The sequence below is a fragment of the Pinus tabuliformis genome, chromosome 3_2, assembly GCF_031772625.1.
Source record: "Pinus tabuliformis cultivar Carrire ecotype Pingquan chromosome 3_2, CPIR1, whole genome shotgun sequence".
Classification (NCBI taxonomy): Eukaryota; Viridiplantae; Streptophyta; class Pinopsida; order Pinales; family Pinaceae; genus Pinus; species Pinus tabuliformis.
The window spans coordinates 691,223,784-691,242,373 of record NC_142302.1 but is presented as its reverse complement, the minus strand read 5'-3'; the positions used below and the strand labels follow the sequence as shown (position 1 = coordinate 691,242,373).

The 18,590-nt window shown below is 32.8% G+C and overlaps 1 protein-coding gene across 7 annotated transcripts in view; it reads right to left on the bottom strand.

Moving 5' to 3' along the window:
• Positions 1-425: 425 nt before the first annotated feature.
• Positions 426-18,590, bottom strand: part of LOC149182514 (agamous-like MADS-box protein AGL11) — a 57,438-nt gene continuing 39,273 nt past the window's right edge. For 3 of the 7 annotated variants that reach the window (XM_089418562.1, XM_089418559.1, XM_089418561.1), the window contains exons 3-8: positions 4,065-4,112; positions 3,846-3,944; positions 3,726-3,767; positions 1,144-1,185; positions 944-1,045; positions 426-859 (exon numbers count right to left, since the gene is read on the bottom strand). In XM_089418562.1, the coding sequence (XP_089274688.1) occupies positions 851-859; positions 944-1,045; positions 1,144-1,185; positions 3,726-3,767; positions 3,846-3,944; positions 4,065-4,112 (342 nt within the window). In that variant the 3' untranslated portion in view covers positions 426-850. Of the gene's footprint in view, positions 860-943; positions 1,046-1,143; positions 1,186-3,725; positions 3,768-3,845; positions 3,945-4,064; positions 4,144-18,590 lie in introns of all 7 variants that reach the window. The other 4 variants (XM_089418565.1, XM_089418566.1, XM_089418564.1 and 1 more) reach the window with 3 other exon arrangements.

Here is an 18,590-nt window from a genome sequence, read left to right as displayed (position 1 = left end):
TGTTCCAAAATAGAGACACTTATGGGTACAATTAAAATTTTATAATAAATTTTTTTATATGAAAAATATAAAAATATAAAAAAATCAACATTATACCTATATCGCTATTCTAAAATACTAATTAATATAACTAAAATTTAATATCTTTAAATTTTATAATGTTACATTTTATTTTTCATACATATTTACTTTATTCAAAAATCTGTTACAATAAAAAATATAAATATTCGAGTAAAAATTTAAATTATAGAATTTAAATTGTAATATTACATATGTTTATATTTTAGAAATTATGATTTTTAAAAATATAATCAACTTACATTTTAACTAACCAAAATATTTTCTTTTAAAATTTTAATATTTATTTGGAAGTATTTATAAATTCTTTCGGAATATAAATTTGAAATAGGGCAACAAACAAAACCGAGCATCAGAAATAAACTAATTATATTCACCCATAAAAGGCAACTCGTTGTTGCAATCATCCCATTTGATATTTAATTATATTCACATATAAAAGGCAACTCGGTGTTGCAATCGTGGCATGCCATTTCTTCACAAATTAATATGCATTCCGAAAGGTTTGGACGTGGTATCGCAGCAATAAGTCAATAAGAGGCTGAACTGCCGATGATGTGTTTCAAAAGTAAAAATAAATATATGATCCTCATAGTGCATTCAAGTTTTGTTCGTTATTGATTTATTTTAATGCTATATCCCTGGAGCAGCAGAGATATATAGTGGATAGATCGGGAAAGAGAGATTTATCTAGTAATATATAGCAGTACTGTCGGATTATGACAACTCGCTGGAGGAGAAGTGGCCATCTCTGCTCTCGTCACAGCGACCGCTAAACAAGCTATCATAAGGAAATCTTTTCCCTAATTAGTACTAAAATAGCATAAAGATACACAGAAAGATAAAGAGGCGGTGATTAGCATACCTCATCGCTGGACAACTCTGCTCCTGAAGTGGAGGAATGGCCTGTATTGAGAATGATTTGGGAGTCTACTGCTGAAGTGGAGGAATGTCCTCTAGTACCCAACTGCGACACAGCCATCACGTTATGTAGATCAACCTATCGAGATCATAACCAAAAAAGATATGCATCTTCACTTAATTTCGAGTTTAATAAAAGAGCACCTTTGTAAGAAGTCCAATTTTCTCATTTTCCAAACAGCGTACCTATAACCGCAATGACAAACCACAAAAATGATTAGTGTGTACAAGGATGGATTATATTATTATCATCAATAACATGCTGTTTATATTTCTATTTTATATATATATATATATATATTTTTTTATTTTTTTTATATATTTTTTATTTTTTTGGATAACAATTCTTAAACGTACATGATATTGTCCCACAAAACAAGGATACCAAATTCTCTACCTAATCATTATACATTATCCTCACTACTAACTAAGAATACAATAAATTACTATAATAATAACAAAACAAATAATATAATAATAACAACAAACAAATAATACTAAAATAATTAGTAGTTATACAAAGAAGTTTGTTTAAATAAAGCAGTTTTCTTTTAAATAAAATGTTGAGTGTTTTGATTTATATGCTGCTGGATGTCTATTTAATAGACTTATACCATAAAAGATTCATATATTTAATTTATTTTATATGTATAATTTATTAAACAAATAAATAATAGACTTATACCATGAAAGCTTCATATATTTAATTTATTATATATATAATTTATTGAGTAAATAAATAATACATATTGTATTAATTCTTTTGTTTTTTATTATCTTCTATGTTTGACATGTGGCTTGAGGAGCTGCCACGGAGAGGTATTTAAGTTATTAAAGCCCTGGGTCACACCAACTCTCTCCAGCCGCTAGCACAATGCACAACCACTTCCGTGAGGTTTGATCCTGAGGAGACCTATCCTAAACTGGTTGTCGTAATGAGACTTATCAACCTAAGCGGGCTTGATTGTGGGGAAAACTCCACAGTTAAGGGCACTTGAGCCAGAGCCAATCTGGCATGGGTGACCTCCCGAGAAGTCCTGGGCACTACTTACTTAATATTATTCTTTAATAATTTTGTTATGCATTGAATAGTTTATTAATTATCCAATCTTAACCATGAATCTACCAAGCTCGATAAATCTATTGTTAAGATGGATCTATAATGGTTCTCACTCTCACACGTGTATTTTTTTATTTTAAATTGTATTTTCAATATTTTCCATATTCCATATTTCATCGTGTAATTGTTTGAGTTTTTTTAAAATTCAATAACTTACACATTTCATTCTTAATAAGAACTAGCTAAATTATTTTACTTTTAATTTCTTGTTCCTAGGGTTAACATTAACATACACCAACACATACAAAATTTATCTTCATATTTGTGTCCATATATTTATATTTATATATATGAATATTTAAATATTTTATTCAAGTTTTATATTGAAATACCTATAATATAAATAGAAGTATTTCTTTAACTTTAATTTATTTTATTTCTATAAAGTTAATATAAAATGTTGGAATCATAATTGCCTTCACACCAAAACCGGAGGTGTTGGTAAAGGAGTCATCGCCACAGTTGAAGGATCCATGAGAGGTGGTTAACCACATGTCACAACACACACTACGAGCATTGGTTTATCCAATGTCCAAGAATCTCCCCTAAGCATGAGTGAGGTGTGATTCGAACTCAAGACATTTGACTCTAATCATGGGAGATACACTCACAAAGAAATATCATATCATGTTCATTCATATTCACAGATAAAAAATGAGGAAAAAATGAAATAATATATTGAGCATATAATAAGGGGTTAAAGGGTTTATATATGTTGTATAGCAATATGTGTATTATAAGATATTGTTTATACAATACATTGGCACATGGAGACAAAAACAAGCGGGATGGAGAAATGGAGGTTTAGGAGTATTGTGGGAGTATCGAGAGTGGGAGGGAGAAAGAAAACACTATGGTAATATTAGGTCCATAATAGCTAAATATTCAAACCTATCGCCCTAGTATTGATATGAAATTCATGGTAATGTTTAAGTAAAAGTGACATTCTCCTTTGTATTTTATTGTGATCATTTTGCTTCAACTTTTAACATTACCATGAAATGACTCAGGATATTTGAAAGTATTCCAGCCTTATTACATTTCATATGGAGAATGTAGAATTTTAGCTCTCACTTAAAATCCAATGGAATATTTCAAGATTGGGGGATTGCAATATTTCAATTTGAGTTTTTCATGTATTAGGGTATAGAACTCGTATTAGTGACATTGGTTTTCAGACACCTTTATCATGACCCTACTAAAAATTTAGGTGTCACTCAATTTGAATGTTGACTTCACATTATAAGTTTTTTCTATCTTATGTTAACGCTTGGAGGGTGATATCCATGAAAAAGATCCTGAGATAGCAATGATTTTGATGATATGTAGGTATTTGTTGTAGCATGATTTTTTTGGATGTTAGAGGTCATGCAAAGCCTATTTGTTGACATATTTTCCATTCAAAGACGAATTCTACTCGATGTTATTTTGATTATGTGCATCTTTACATGCTATATAAATGAGAACTTGTAATTTCTAGATCTATAGTTGATAAATACTATAACTTCTAGATGAATTATGTTATATGGTTTAATCCATGTTTTATGTTTTTTATCACAAATTCATCATTCTCCATAAAAAAAAAATAAAGAAATATTGGATGTACCTTGTGTAGTAATAATTTGGAACTCTGGGAAAATACTTTCATCTGCAACAAACAAAAATTATTAAATTAATTTCAATTATAATTTAATGAAAAATACAAATTACATTTAAATTTATTTACCTTTCTATCAGAAATCCTTCTTATGCTTTTACGTAATTGCTTTTCAAGTTGTTGCAATTCTTTGACCGTTAATGACTCCAAATTTTCACCAACCATGTTCTTGCTCATAAAAATCAGAAAGGAAGACACAAAAAAAATGAAAATAAATTAAAAATTTTGTATAGCATTTCATATAAATGATGAAACAGTAAACGAATATAACCCTCTATATCGTCTTACCTTATTTCTTTTTTCCAACATATTCATCTTTTCATGCAACTTCTGTAACTGTAACACATCAAATTCACATTTTGTATATCTGTGAGTACAATTTTCATAGATGTCAAATTCACATTTTGTATATCTGTGAGTACAATTTTCATAGATGGTAAAAAATTATTTAATGATAGGTTAAAAAAGGTATTGAATTTTTTTTAAATATTATATTAAATAAAAAATACATATTTTAATTAAAAAATAATATTTTACATAAAAGTAAAGGATTATATTTAGAAAAATGTGGAAATTACATAACCAACACTAAGAAGATCTACATAAAAAGGAAATTCACCTAAACGTATCGATTTTACTTCATTGGCTTCTTTGGTTAGTCACAATAGGGAATCTTTTTATTATTAAAATGAAATAAATGATATTAATCATGCTAAATGTAAGGTAGTTATGAAAGGAAAAAAATATTCATTTGACAAAAATAAAACTTGCGAGCTGGTAGAACTTCGTAGATATATAAATGTTGTTTGATGTAAATGGGTATACAAATTGAAAAAAGGTGTTTCCAGTAATATTGAGAGGTATAAAATAGAACTAGTGACAAAAGGTGACTCTTAGATGGAAGACATATATTCTCATGAAATCTTTTACTCCCAAATGGAAGGTATATATTTCTATGAAATCATTTGGCTTGTTATTAAAATGGTATCTATTTGTATTTTGTTCGTATTAGTTTCTTGATTTGAATTTAAAGAAATTATATGTTAAAAAGTCATTTCTACATCGATATTTAGATGATGATATATACATGGAAAAACCATATGGTTTTGTGCAACATTACAAAAGAGTATTAGTTTTAAAGTTCAAGAAGTCATTGTATGCCCAGAAAATTTCACTAGGTAATGGTACATGAAGTTCGACTCTTTCATGACGATGTATAATCACATGAGAATTAACTATGACCATTGTGTTTATTTCAAATGTTTGAATGATATATTCATTATATTCATATTATATGTTTACGATATGGTTGTTGCAAGCAAAATCATGTACACAATAAACAATTTGATGATTCATATTATTAGGACCTTTGATATGAATGATCTATAAGCATAAAAATAAATCTTGGGCATTGAAATGCACATACATGAAGAAAATGGTAAACTCATGTTTTCACAACAAAAGTATGTTGAGAATATATATGTAAAATTTCGAATGACTAATGTGAAACCTATAAATATTCCTTCCACATTCCATTTAAAGTTTTATTTAAGTTTATGTCTTAGTATCAAGGAAAAAAATATTATTTGTCTCATGTATTGTATGTTAATGCACTAGGAATTATGATGTATATGATGATATACCAAACAAGATATTTCACATGCAGTGGATGTTTTTAGCAAATATATGGAAAATGCAGAAAAAAAAAACATTGCAATATATTGAATTGGGCACTTCAATATCTAAGTTTCACAAGTGGTTACTTCATCACCTTTAATGGTAGAAGTGATTCTATATGTAACTATGTTGATTTAGAATTTCTTGATGATTTGGACAAGGGAAGTTATATTTCATGATATTTCATTACTCTTGCAAGAGGATCCATTAGCTGGATGTTGAAGCCTTAGGAAGCAACTTCTCTATGCACTACTTTCATAGAATATTTTGTTGTGTAACATGCTTGCAAAAAAAATCAATTTGGTTGAAGGGTCTTCTTGGTGAGCTTGGAAGAGCACAAAACAATATAAATATATTATGTAACAGTCAATATGCTATTCTTACTACAAATCTAATTTATCGTAGCAATACTAAACATATTGATATTAAATACCATTTTGTAAAGCAACTCATTGATGAATATAGAGTGTATCCAAAAACTAGTTCACATTAATGAAAATTGTATTACATTGTTGTTAAAAAAATTATATTAAAAGTTATATTAATATTTGGATTTTCTTGACTAAAAAAAATAATAAAAAATATTAGCCAAAATATTAGATACGATTGTTGTCAAACTGACCATGGTTAAAATATACCAACAAAAATAATTATTAATAAAGAATATATAGAAAAACAAGAAATTTCACAATATTTGTAATTATTACAATCTTCCCCTCATAATTGGAAAATCGTTTGTTTTATCTACCAATTTGAGGACTTTTAATCCTATGTAGAGATATTCCTTTGTTTTATCTACAAATTTGAGGACTTTTAATGCTATGTAGAGTAATCTCTTTCTCTTTTATTCCTAAGTTCACTATGTAAAAAAAATTACAATTATACATTTAAGATGACCTCTTGGAAATCCTAATAATTAAACCAATGCATGAATAACAATAAAATAGCATTTTAGTTTTGCCTATCCATAATCCATTTCTTGATGGATATATGGAAAACTAAATTTAGTGGTGATAGCCTAAGAACAATCATTGAGCAAATAGCAGGCTTCGAACATTGCAGCTGTAATTTCATTGTTGAGCATGATGATGTTTGTAAGAGGATGTTCGTGTGTTCAAGAAGGAGATGTTCATGTCTTATAGGCATGAAACGAATGTCATTTCTACATTGGAGTAATTTGATGATACATTTCTACATCGTTGGAAATAAAACAAACTAATGGTTAATATGAGATTCTAAAAGTCATAGGTTAAATCTATAAGGTTTCAAGATTCTTAGTTACGTTGTGCAGTCTCGTTCATTAACATTTGCATAGTGAACTGCGCTTACCATCCATTCATCACACTTCTTTTTCATTTTGATCAGTAGCGCAGCTTGTTGAACAAAGGATCTGGGATGTGGGATCTGCTGTGTGGACCTAAAAAAATTATGGCTGTCACAGCTAGAATTTATTTGTGTTCACTGCGCATTGATTTAAATTAACACGTCACAAAAGCTTGTATCTTCAGAGTACAACTTTTACATTAGTAACAATTTTACGAAAATAGATGAAGCTAAATGCAATCTCTTGATATCTACCCTTGGGCAGCAAGCATCACTTCTATGATCTTCTGAAATGTTGTAGAAACATGGTCAATTCTTCTTCATTAGTCACATAGAAATAGCATTCACAATCACCTCAGTTGTTCTCCCAGTAGTCTGCATATAGATTGTTACCAATAGTTCGATCCTTTTTTCACTAGTTTTCACTATCGGAGGTGTCTTTCGAACAATGATATCACTCTTTCTTACGAGTCTTATCTATGTTTAATTTTGAGGCAGAAGGTAAAAGCCAGAAATTTATGCAGAGTAACTACGCGCTCTGTTTTATTTTGAGGCAGAAGGTAAAACCCAAAAATTTATGCACAGTAATAGCACACAGTAACAACCCATAGTATAATAGAATAAAAATAAAGTAAGCATAATAATGTGTAGTAAAACTGGAAATATGTCGCTCTCATTATTGAGCGTGCAACCAAAATACTTTGTATTAAGATTTCATAGAAAAAAAAACAATTACAAAGCTAAAAACTGAGACATTTATCGTATACTAGAATAAAAATACAGTAAGCATAATAATGTGTAATAAAATTGGAAATATGTCTCTCATTGAGACTGCAACCAAAATACTTTGTATTAAGATTTCAGTAAAAAACAATTACAAAACTAAAAACAACCAAAATACTTTGTATAGAGATTTCAGGAAAAAACTATTACAAAACTAAAAACAACCAAAATACTTTGTATTAAGATTTCATTAGAGGAAAAAACAATTACAAAGTTAAAAACAGAGACTTCTACTCATTCACTAATATGTCTCTCTCATTGAGCTTGCAAAGATAATACTTTGTATTAAGATTTCATAGGAGGAAAAAGAAATGGAAACACTAAAAGATGAGACCTCAGCTCTTCAGCTCATTCATTGTAGTGAAAAATAGAAATTTTACACACTTTAACTACTCTCTCGTTTTTGTGTTGTAACATAATTTAACAACCAATAAACTTTTATTTTCACAAGCCCACCACAATTTTCTCCATGATTTTCTCCTTCGACCACTGTAAAACTTCAAACTATTTTTCATAATATTAAAACATTCATGTAATAATAATATGAAAACACTGAGATGAAAAAGAACATATGGTGGGCATGTTCATGAACTTAATTATTTTGAGTTTTCATATGTTCGCTTTGTAAATACTCTGGTTGCTTTGTAAAAACTCTGGTTGTGTAGTACATCCTCGTAACTTTTGGTAATTTTTGTTTACCAACTCTGCCACGATTTTCCTCTGTTCTTGGAGGATTTTGTACACGAGTGGAGAACCCGTCCTTGTTCCCTGCAAAATAAAATCTATAACCTGCAACAAAATTTGCTTGCTTGATCTGCTTGTGTACTTCAGAGAAGGGTTCTTATCAATTATTTAATGGGCTAGTTTCTAGTTGCGAGTAATTTTTCAAAACTCCCTTTTAATCAGAATCATTGATTGACTATGCCTAAACAATCTTTAAGATGGACAAAATTATCTCTTACCAATGGCTTTGTGAAGATGTCTGTGAACTGTTCATGTGACTAGCAGTGATACAAAACAATTTCTCCATTGTTAATTGACTCTCTAATAAAATGATACTTAGTGTTAATGTGTTTGCTCCTTTTGTGAAAAAAAAATTCTTGGACAATGCAATTATTGAATTGTTGTCACAGTAAATTATTGTCTAATTGCTTGCCATGTTTTTGTTGTTGTTGTAGCAACATATTCAATTTTTGTTGTCAATAGTCATACTATCAGTGTCTTATTGGAAGCCCCTGAAATGGCTCCTGAAAGCATGTCAAATACATATGTTGATGTGCTCTTTTAATAATCAAAACTTCTTGCCCAGTCACTATCAGTGTAGCCAACCAACTTGAAATCACTTATTGTGTTGTACAAAATATCTTATTCCTTTGTCCTATTGACATACCATAGTATTCTTTTGGTTGCTTGCCAATATGTCTCCTTTTCTCTCTCCATGAAACTTGATACTAAGCTCACTGCATACATTATATCTGGCCTAGTTGTTCTTAAATACCTCAAACTATCAACCATACTTTTGTATAAATTCATATTGACATTATTGTTACAGTATTCTTTTCCTAATTTCAATCCCATGATAGTTGAAGTTGGCATAGGCTTGTTGTCCTGCATATTAAACCTCTTCAAAATTTCTAAGGCATACTTTGCTTGAGAAATAAAGATCCCATTTTATGTTTTCTTCACTTCTATGCCCAAAAAGTACCTTAACAACCCCAAATCTGTCATTTCAAACTCACTTTTCATGAATTTTTTGAAATAAAAAATGAGGAGGTTGCCATTCCGAGTGAAAATAAAATCATCTACAAATAAAAATATAATAAGAAGCTTATTTTCACTCTCTTTTATGTAAATAGTAGGCTCACCATTACGTTTTTCAAATCCATTGTCCCACAAGTATCCATCTACCCTGTTGTACCATGTACACGATGCTTGCTTCAACCCATAAAGTGCCTTCTTCAACCTAGACGCTTTGTCTTCTTGGCCTTACACCTCATAACAAAGTGGACGCACCACATTTACTTCCTCTTTCAACACTCCATTCAAGAATGTCGACTTCGCATCCATTTGGTACACCTTCCATCTATGTTGTGTAGATATTGACAGAATCATGCATATTGTCTCCATTCTTGCGACTAGCACAAATGTCTCTGCATAATCTCTTGCGTGCTGCTGTTTGTATCCTTTGAAAACCAACCTTGCTTTATGCTTTTTTATCTTTCCTGCAACGTCTTTTGTATTATAGACCCATTTGACACATATGACTTCTTTTCCTTTTGAAGGCGCCACTAACTCCCATGTGTCATTAATTTCTATTGCTTCCATTTCTTCATTCATTGATGCAACCCATTCTTCTTATTTGACAACATCTTCAAAATAAATTAGGCCATCTACATGACAAAATAATGCAAATAAAGAATTCAAACCTGCGCTACTGTCAACTTCATTTTGCTCATAAATTTTACTTAAATTTCTGAATTTATGTCTTCTCATGCTTACAGAAGATGGAATTGACATTTCACTTGATGTTGTGCTTGGATAAGATGATGATGTGGGTATCTATCGTGCACTTGGGGTAGCTATTATGCTTTCATTTTCACATATGACTACACAAGGAAGACATGGGTCTACCTCATAAAATAGAAAAGTGAAGTCTTTGATTGTTTCCTCCAGTACAAATCTATTGTTGAGAATCAAAGTGGACACTACATCAAATTTTTTAGCACTGACAAAGGTGGTAAATACATCTCAAATGACTTCCTACGTTTTTGTAGGGACCATGGAATTCATAAGCAATTTACAACAAGGTATACACCTCAGTCTTGTTGAGAATCAAAGTGGACACTACATCAAATTTTTTAGGACTGACAAAGGTGGTAAATACATCTCAAATGACTTCCTACATTTTTGTAGGGAGCATGGAATTCATAAGCAATTTACAACAAGGTATACACCTCAACAAAATGGTGTTGCAGAAAGGAAGAATAAGACTATTATGGAAATGGCAAGGGGTATGTTGAAGGTAAAGCATTTTCCAAATGATTATTAGGCTCAATCTATCGCTTGTGCAACACATATCATGAATACCTGTCCAACCAAAAGTGTCAATAATATGGTTCCTAAAGAGGCATGGAGTGGAAGAAAGCATAGTGTCACTCACATGAGAGTGTTTAGATGTTTTGCTTATGCACATGTTGCAGATGAATTAAGGAAGAAGTTGGATAGAAAGGGAGAGAAATGCATATTTATTGGATATAGTGATGAATCCAAGTAATATAATCTCTACAATCCATTAACCAAAAAGGTTGTAATCAACATAGATGTGCATTTCATAGAAGAGGAAGTATACAATGGAAGTTTGGAGAAGTCAATCAATGTCAAAACATGTATACCATAGGAAGACAAAGAGGAATTGAATGCAAAAAGTAATTCCTCAATGGTGACTCCCACTACTCCTATTCAAGCTCAAAAAAGCAGTGGCCAAGTAACACCATCAACAAATAATAGGACAGTGTCACGCAATCAAACAAGTACTACTTGAAACTACAGTTTATTTTTATTCACAGAAGAACCTTTGATTTAAATTAGCACATGTAAGGACAACCTTGTAACTCTAAAGTACAGTTTCAAAATATTTCACATTTTGGAAAATTAATCCCAACCACCTCGTTAAACACATTGATAGCAACCATACTTGTTAGATGGATTTTTGAAGGTTGTAGATTTGTGTGCAGGAAGGATTGAACTTCCGAGTAGAAGTACATCAGACCATTCTACAACACACATCAAAAATTGAAGAAGGAATTTATATTTAATAAAGGGTTGGCAAATATATATGGTCCAACATTTACAGCATAACTCCTCTTACTTGCAGTCCGCAACCTCTACAAGTTGAGAAAATCACTTACCTTGTAGAATCACCGATCATGTGTCTTAATGTTTTGACTTTCTCACAAATTTATGTGTTAAAATGTATTTTGAACATACATGTGTAAACGTCTTTCAGTTTCAGTAGAGTGTGTAACTATGTGCGATAGAGAGGAGAAAATCATGGAGCAAATATTGGTGGCCACATGAAAATGACAATTACTAGGTTTTACTGTGTTAGTCTACAACCCCTGGTGTGTCTTAATGTTTTGACTTTCTCACAGATTTATGTGTTGAAATGTATTTTGAACATACATGTGTAAATGTCTTTCAGTTTCAGTAGAGTGTGTAACTATGTGCAATAGAGAGGAGAAAATCGTGGAGCAAATATTGGTGGCCATGTGAAAATGACAGTTAGAAAATCGTGGAGCAAATATTGGTGGCCATGTGAAAACGACAGTTACTAGGTTTCACTGTGTTAGTCTACAACCCCTGGTGAAGCTTAGATCGTCGTAAACTTTTATTTTTCTAGTGAATGAGTCATAGTCTCATATGAATTTATTTTCATGCATTAGAAATTTAATCCAAAGTTTTTATTGTGTTGCTCCAAGCTTTTACTCTGTTTTCTATGAGTCAAATTTTCTGTGTTTTTTTTAAGACTATGTAGAGTTGCGATTTGCTTGCCGCAACTAGGTTTCACTGTGTTAGTCTACAACCCCTGGTGAAGCTTAGATCCTCGTAAAGTTTTCTTTTTCTGGTGAATGAGTCGTAGTCTCATATGAATTTATTTTCATGCATTAGAAATTTAATCCAAAGTTTTTATTGTGTTGCTCCAAGCTTTTACTCTGTTTTCTATGAGTCAAATTTCTATGTTTTTTTTAAGACTCTGTAGAGTTGCGATTTGCTTGCCACAACTGGAGATTTGACCTCTGCAACTAATTTTCTGTGTTTTTTTAAAGACTCTGTAGAGTTGCGATTTGCTTGCCGCAACTGGAGATTTGACCTCCGCAACTAATTTGTAGAGGAAGACTCCACTCCTCTGACCCCTATAAAAATTTTAACATGGTATCAGAGGAGGTTAAACTTTGTTAGTGTAAAAACAAGTGTTTTTATGATAGTTAAAAAATGTGTTGAAGGAAAAAAAAAATAGCTTATTTGCAAATAGTGAGAATTTTTTGTTTTACAGCGAGAAAAGATAGCATAAAGCACAACCTTGACTAATCATCCAATAGCTTAGTTTAATGGAAAAAATTATGACTATCAGGCTATAACAATGAAGGTCGTCTTTTCTTCTCAAGATATTTTGGATTTGGTGGAGAATGGTTTTCAAGAACGAGCAGATGCAACAGCATACAGTGCCTTGACACAACCAGAAAGGGATTTGTTGAAGGATAATAGGAAGAAGGATGCAAAATCCTTCTTCTACATCTTCCAAGAATTCTATGAATGTATTTTCCCAAGGATTGAAGCAACAACAAAGTGTAAGTAAGTGTGGGACACCCTCCAGATAGCCTTCCAAGGCATGGGAAAAGTGAAGACACCAAAACTACAAATTCTAAGGAGAGATTTGGAGCCAATTTGTATGAAAGAGAATGAGAATGTAGACTCATTTTTTACACATGTAATTGGGTTGGTTACTCAAATCCAGTCTCATGGTGAGACACTTGAGGAAAGGAGAATAATTGAGAAAGTTTTGAGAAGCCTGCCAACAAGGTTTGATGCCATTGTTGTGGGCATAGAAGAGAAAAAAGATCTCTCACAGTTTTTAGTGGATGGGCTTCATGCATCACTGATTTCTCATGAACATAGACTGAATAGAGCAACAAGTTCCTCATTGGAGCATGCCTTCAAGACACTAGTTTCATTTGGTCAAGGTAGAGGTAGAGGAAGATCAAATTCTAGAGGAATGCGAAGAAGCCCACACAGAGGTGGAAGAGGCAGTGCTTCAAGCTCAAGTGGAAGGGGAAGCAATCAAAATCTAAGTCAAGGCCCAAGCGAAAATCGAGCACAAGGTCAAAGGTATGATAAACCTCAAGTTCAATGTCATTATTGTAAGAAATATGGTCATTATGCAAATGAATGAAGAAAGAAGCAATATGACATAAGTAACAAACCAAGTGTAAATTTCACAAAGGAAAACCAGAACCATTATAGCATGCTTTTAGCTTGTAATGTAGCACAAGAAAAACAAATTGATGTATGGTTTCTAGATTCAATGTGTAGCAACGACATGTCATGGAACATAGGAATGTTTTCCAATTTATATGAAAGTGTGAAATCTGAAGTGACATTAGGGACTGATAGCAAAGTCTCTATCATGGGAAAAGGAAGAGTAAATATTCTAACAAAGAAGGGGGAGAAGAAATATATTTCAGATGTTTACTTTGTCCCTGGATTGAAGCATAAACTCATAAGCATTGGACAACTCATGCAAAAGGGCTACAATGTCTTTTTCAAAAATGATGAGTGCACAATTTTGGATAAGCCTCCAAGTAGATAGTAGATTGCAACAGTCCAAATGACAAGCAATAGAATGTTTTCCTTAAATATAAAATCATATTTGAAGGAAGAAGGTGCACAAGCACAAACGTCAATTAATTTAGAAGAGGATGAAAGAAAAAATGCAGTTGTCACACAAGTAAACTTTCAAGGAGAAGTCAAAGATGAAAATTGGTTATGAAATTTGAGATTTGGTCATATCAACTTTGGAGAAATACATGGTTAAGGGATTACCACTCATAGAAAAGCAAGACAACCTATGTGAAAGATGCATCTTCGACAAACAACATAGAGAGACATTTCCAGCAGGAAAGTCAATAAGGGCAAAGGCACCTTTGGAGATTATCCATTCAGATTTATGTGGACCAATGTAGATACTATCAATTGGTGGCAGCCATTATTTTTTGATTTTCATAGATGATTATACAAGGAAAACATGAATCTACTTCCCAAAACAGAAAAGTGAAGTGTTTGAGCACTTCCGTCGATACAAATCCCTTGTTGAAAAGCAATGTGGACACTACATCAAAGCCTTGAGGACTGACAAAGGTGGCGAATACATCTCAAATGACTTCCTTTGATTTTGCAGGGAGCATGGAATTGACAAGAAATTTACAACACGGTATACAGCTGAGCAAAATGGTCTCGCAGAAAGGAAGAATAGGACCATTATAGAAATGGTAAGGAGTATGTTGAAAGAAAAACATTTTCCAAATGATTATTGGGTTGAATTTGTCACTTTTGAAACATATATCATGAATAGGTGTCCAACTAAAAGTGCCAGGAATGTAGTTACTAAAGAGGCATGGAGTGGAAGAAACCATGGTGTCACTCACATGAGAGTGTTTGGATGTGGGGCATATGCACATGTCCCAGATGATTTTAGGAAGAAGTTGGACAACAAGGGGGAGAAATTCATATTTGTTGGATATAGTGATGAATCCAAGGCATGAAAGCTCTATAATCCATCAACCAAGAAGGTCATAATTAGCAAAGATGTGCAGTTCATAGAAGAGGAAGCATGCGACGAAAGTTTAGAGAAGATAGTCAATTTGAAAGCATGTATACCACATGAGGACAAAGAGGAGTTGAGCAGCAAACAATTCCTCAATAGTGACTCCCTCTACTCCTAGTCAAGTGCAACAAAGTAGGCAATAAGCAACACCATCAACAAATAATAGAAAAGCGTCATGCAGTCAAGCAAGTGATCCTCCAAGCACATCATAAATTGCAACACCAAGTGATATGTCAAGCCCATCTTCCACAAGCATAAGAAGACCAAAATTCAGAAATTTATATGAAATTTATTAGCAAGATAAAGTTGATAGTAGCGCTGGTCCGAATTCCTTATTTGCACTATTTTGTCATGTAGATGACCGAATATATTTTGAGGATGCAGTGAAAGAAGAAAAATGGGTTGTGGAAATGGAAGAAAAAATAGAAGAAATAGAAAAGAATGATGCATGGGAATTAGTAAACCTTCTGCAAGAAAAAGAATTCATTCAAGTGAAGTGGATCTAGAATACCAAGAGCAACATTGAGGGGAATATTGAAAGGAATAAAGGGAGGCTATTTTCCAAAGAATAAAAGCAGAAACATGGAAGAGATTATGCAGAGACATTTGCGGTAGTCGCGAGGATGGAGACATTGCGTACAATCTTGTCGATTGCAGTGCAACATAGATGGAAACTGTATCAAATGGACATAAAATCAACATTCTTGAATGGAGTGCTGAAAGAGGAAGTGTATGTTGCACAACCACCTGGTTATGAGGTAGAAGGCCAAGAAGACAAGGTATATAGATTGATGAAATCTTTTTATGGGCTGAAGCAAGCACTGCGTGCATGGTATAGTAGGATAGATGCTTACTTCTTGGATAATGGTTTTGAAAAATGTGATGGAGAGTCTACTCTCTACATCATTAAAGAGAGTGATGTTAAACTTCTTATTGTTGTCTTATATGTAGATGATTTAATTTTTACGGACAGTGATGATTTCCTTATCGCTGATTTCAAAGAAATCATGAAAAGTGAATTTGAAATGACTGACTTAGGGTTGTTAAGATATCGTTTAGGCATAGAAGTGAAGCAAACGGAAAATGGTACTTTTATTTCCAAGAAAATTATGTGACAGACATTTTGGAGAGGTTTAAAATGTAGAACAGCAAGCCCGCAACAACTCCAACCGTCATGGGGTTGAAATTGAGAAAAGAAGATTGTAGCAACAATATCAATCTGACATTATACAAAAGTATGGTGGGCATCTTGATGTATTTGACCACCAATAGGCTGGACATAATCTATGTAGTGAGTTTGGTTTCATGGTTCATGGAGATACACAAGGAGACACATCGGCAAGCAACGAAAAGGATTCTAAGGTACCTCATTGGGACAAAACAGTATGGTATTTTATACACTGCTACAAATGATTTTAAGCTAGTTGTTTACACCGATAGTGACTAGGCAGGAAGTATCGATCATAAAAAGAGCACATCAGGATATGTTTTTCATTTGGGTTCTGGAGCCATTTCATGGGCCTCCAAGAAGCAACCAATAGTGTCATTGTCTATAGCAAAAACTTAATCTGTCCCTGCAACAACAACATTGTGTGATGCAGTTTGGATAAAAATGATATTGAGGGATCTATGCCACGACCATGAGGGAACAACTAGTTTTTGAGACAACACTTCCGCGATTGCACTATCAAAGAATTTTGTTTTTCACAAGAGGACCAAGCACATTGACACTAAATATCATTTTATTATAGAGTTACTAACAATGGTGAAACTATGTTGCAGAACTGCATGTCACAAGAATAGTTTGATATTTTCACAAAGCCATTGGCATGTGAAAATTTTGTTTCTCTCAGAGACTGTTTGAGAGTTGCTAATAGTGGCAGTTGTGATTAAGGTGGAGTGTTGGAAAATTAATCCCAACCGCCGCGTTAAACACATTGACAACAACCATACTTGTCACATGGGTTTTCGCAGGTTGTGGATTTCATTTGCAAGTTGAAAGATTGAAGTTCTAAGAAAAAGTACATCAGACCATTCCACAACACACATCAAACATTTAAGAAGGAATGTGTATTTAATAAAGAGTTGGTAAATATGTATGTTCCAACATTTACTACACAACTCACACAACTCTTACTTGCACTCTGAAACCTCTGCAAGTTAAGAAAATCACTTACCTTGTACAATCCCCCATCATGTGTCTAAAGTTTTGAATTTGTCATAAACTTGTGTTGAAATGTATTTTCAATATACATGTGTGAATGTCTTTTAGTTTCAGCTGACTGTATAAGGTTGTGAGGTAGAGAGAAGAAAACAGTGGAGCATATATTGGTGGGTGCATGACAACTACAGTTCTAGTTTTACTGTGTGAAGCGTAAATCGTTGTAAACTTGTAAACTTATATTTTACTGGTGAATGAATTGCAATATCATATAAATGTATTTTCATGCATTAAAAATTTAATCCAAAGTTTTTATTGTGTTGCTCCAAGCTTTTACTCTATAGTCTGTGAATCAATTTTTTTTTGTGTTTTTTAAAGACCGTCCGATCGTAATTTGCTTTCGGCAACTGGAGATTTGACCTCCACAACTGATTTGTAGAGAAAGACTCTCTCAAAATTTGTAACATCACAAACAATTTTGCCCCTCTAAAATTTGTAACATCACAAACAATTTTATGAAATATATACAGCTAAATGCAAGTTCATGATATCTACAAGTGGACAGATGCTATTTTTTGATATGCCGCTCGAACATGGTCAAGTATTATTCCCTGTACACATACCCATAGCATCCACTATAGCCTCATTTGTTCTACGAGACCAAATATGCACATGATGATAGTACTCGTCAGTACCGTGACTGTTACCCAACTGTTCAAGCTCTTCCACTGGTTGCCACTATTACAGGGCCCTTCGGGACCAGACGACTGCTCTTTCTCGCAATTGGTGTTAACAGTTTCAACGAAATCAAAAATAAATTCAAATAAACCATATAGAACTCTCAAATCTCCTTCAGCTGTCAATGACCATTCTTCTACTTTCCTTAAACTGCCCAAGTTCCTGTTAACATTTCTGCCACTTATAGACTGCAGATAGACAGTTCTTCCCGTTTTTGAGCTTCCCTTGGTATCTCCCCACTTCTTGATTTCCCGTTATTGAGCTTCTCTTCGTAACACTCACCTTCTTCATTTCCCTTTCTCAACACTATAGGGTTTTGCTGCGAGGTTTTAGAATATTGAATACTTGACAGAATTCCTCGTCAAAAACTTTCGCCTATTTCCTATTTTGATAGTATTGACTTTGTTTCTCGCTTTCTCGTTACCTTAAACTGCAACGTTATGTGGTTAACCCTTTTATCGGTAATCTACCTACATCACGGGCACTAATATAATGTTTCAGAGGGCCATGGTGCTAAGAAATAATATGCCGGGCTCATGAAAGTTACTGATTTTTAATTTGTAATACCCCAAAGTAATAATACGCGAGCAGTAATTCGCTTATGTACTTTCTACTCCTAGCTCAAGAGTTAGCCCTGATTTGGAAGAGGTTATTGCCATGTTACAAACATGTAAGTATAAAAGGAAAAAACTAGGTATTACACAAAAAAAAGGAGTGTTACTGACTAAAAACGTTACGTTTTCTCTAAAGT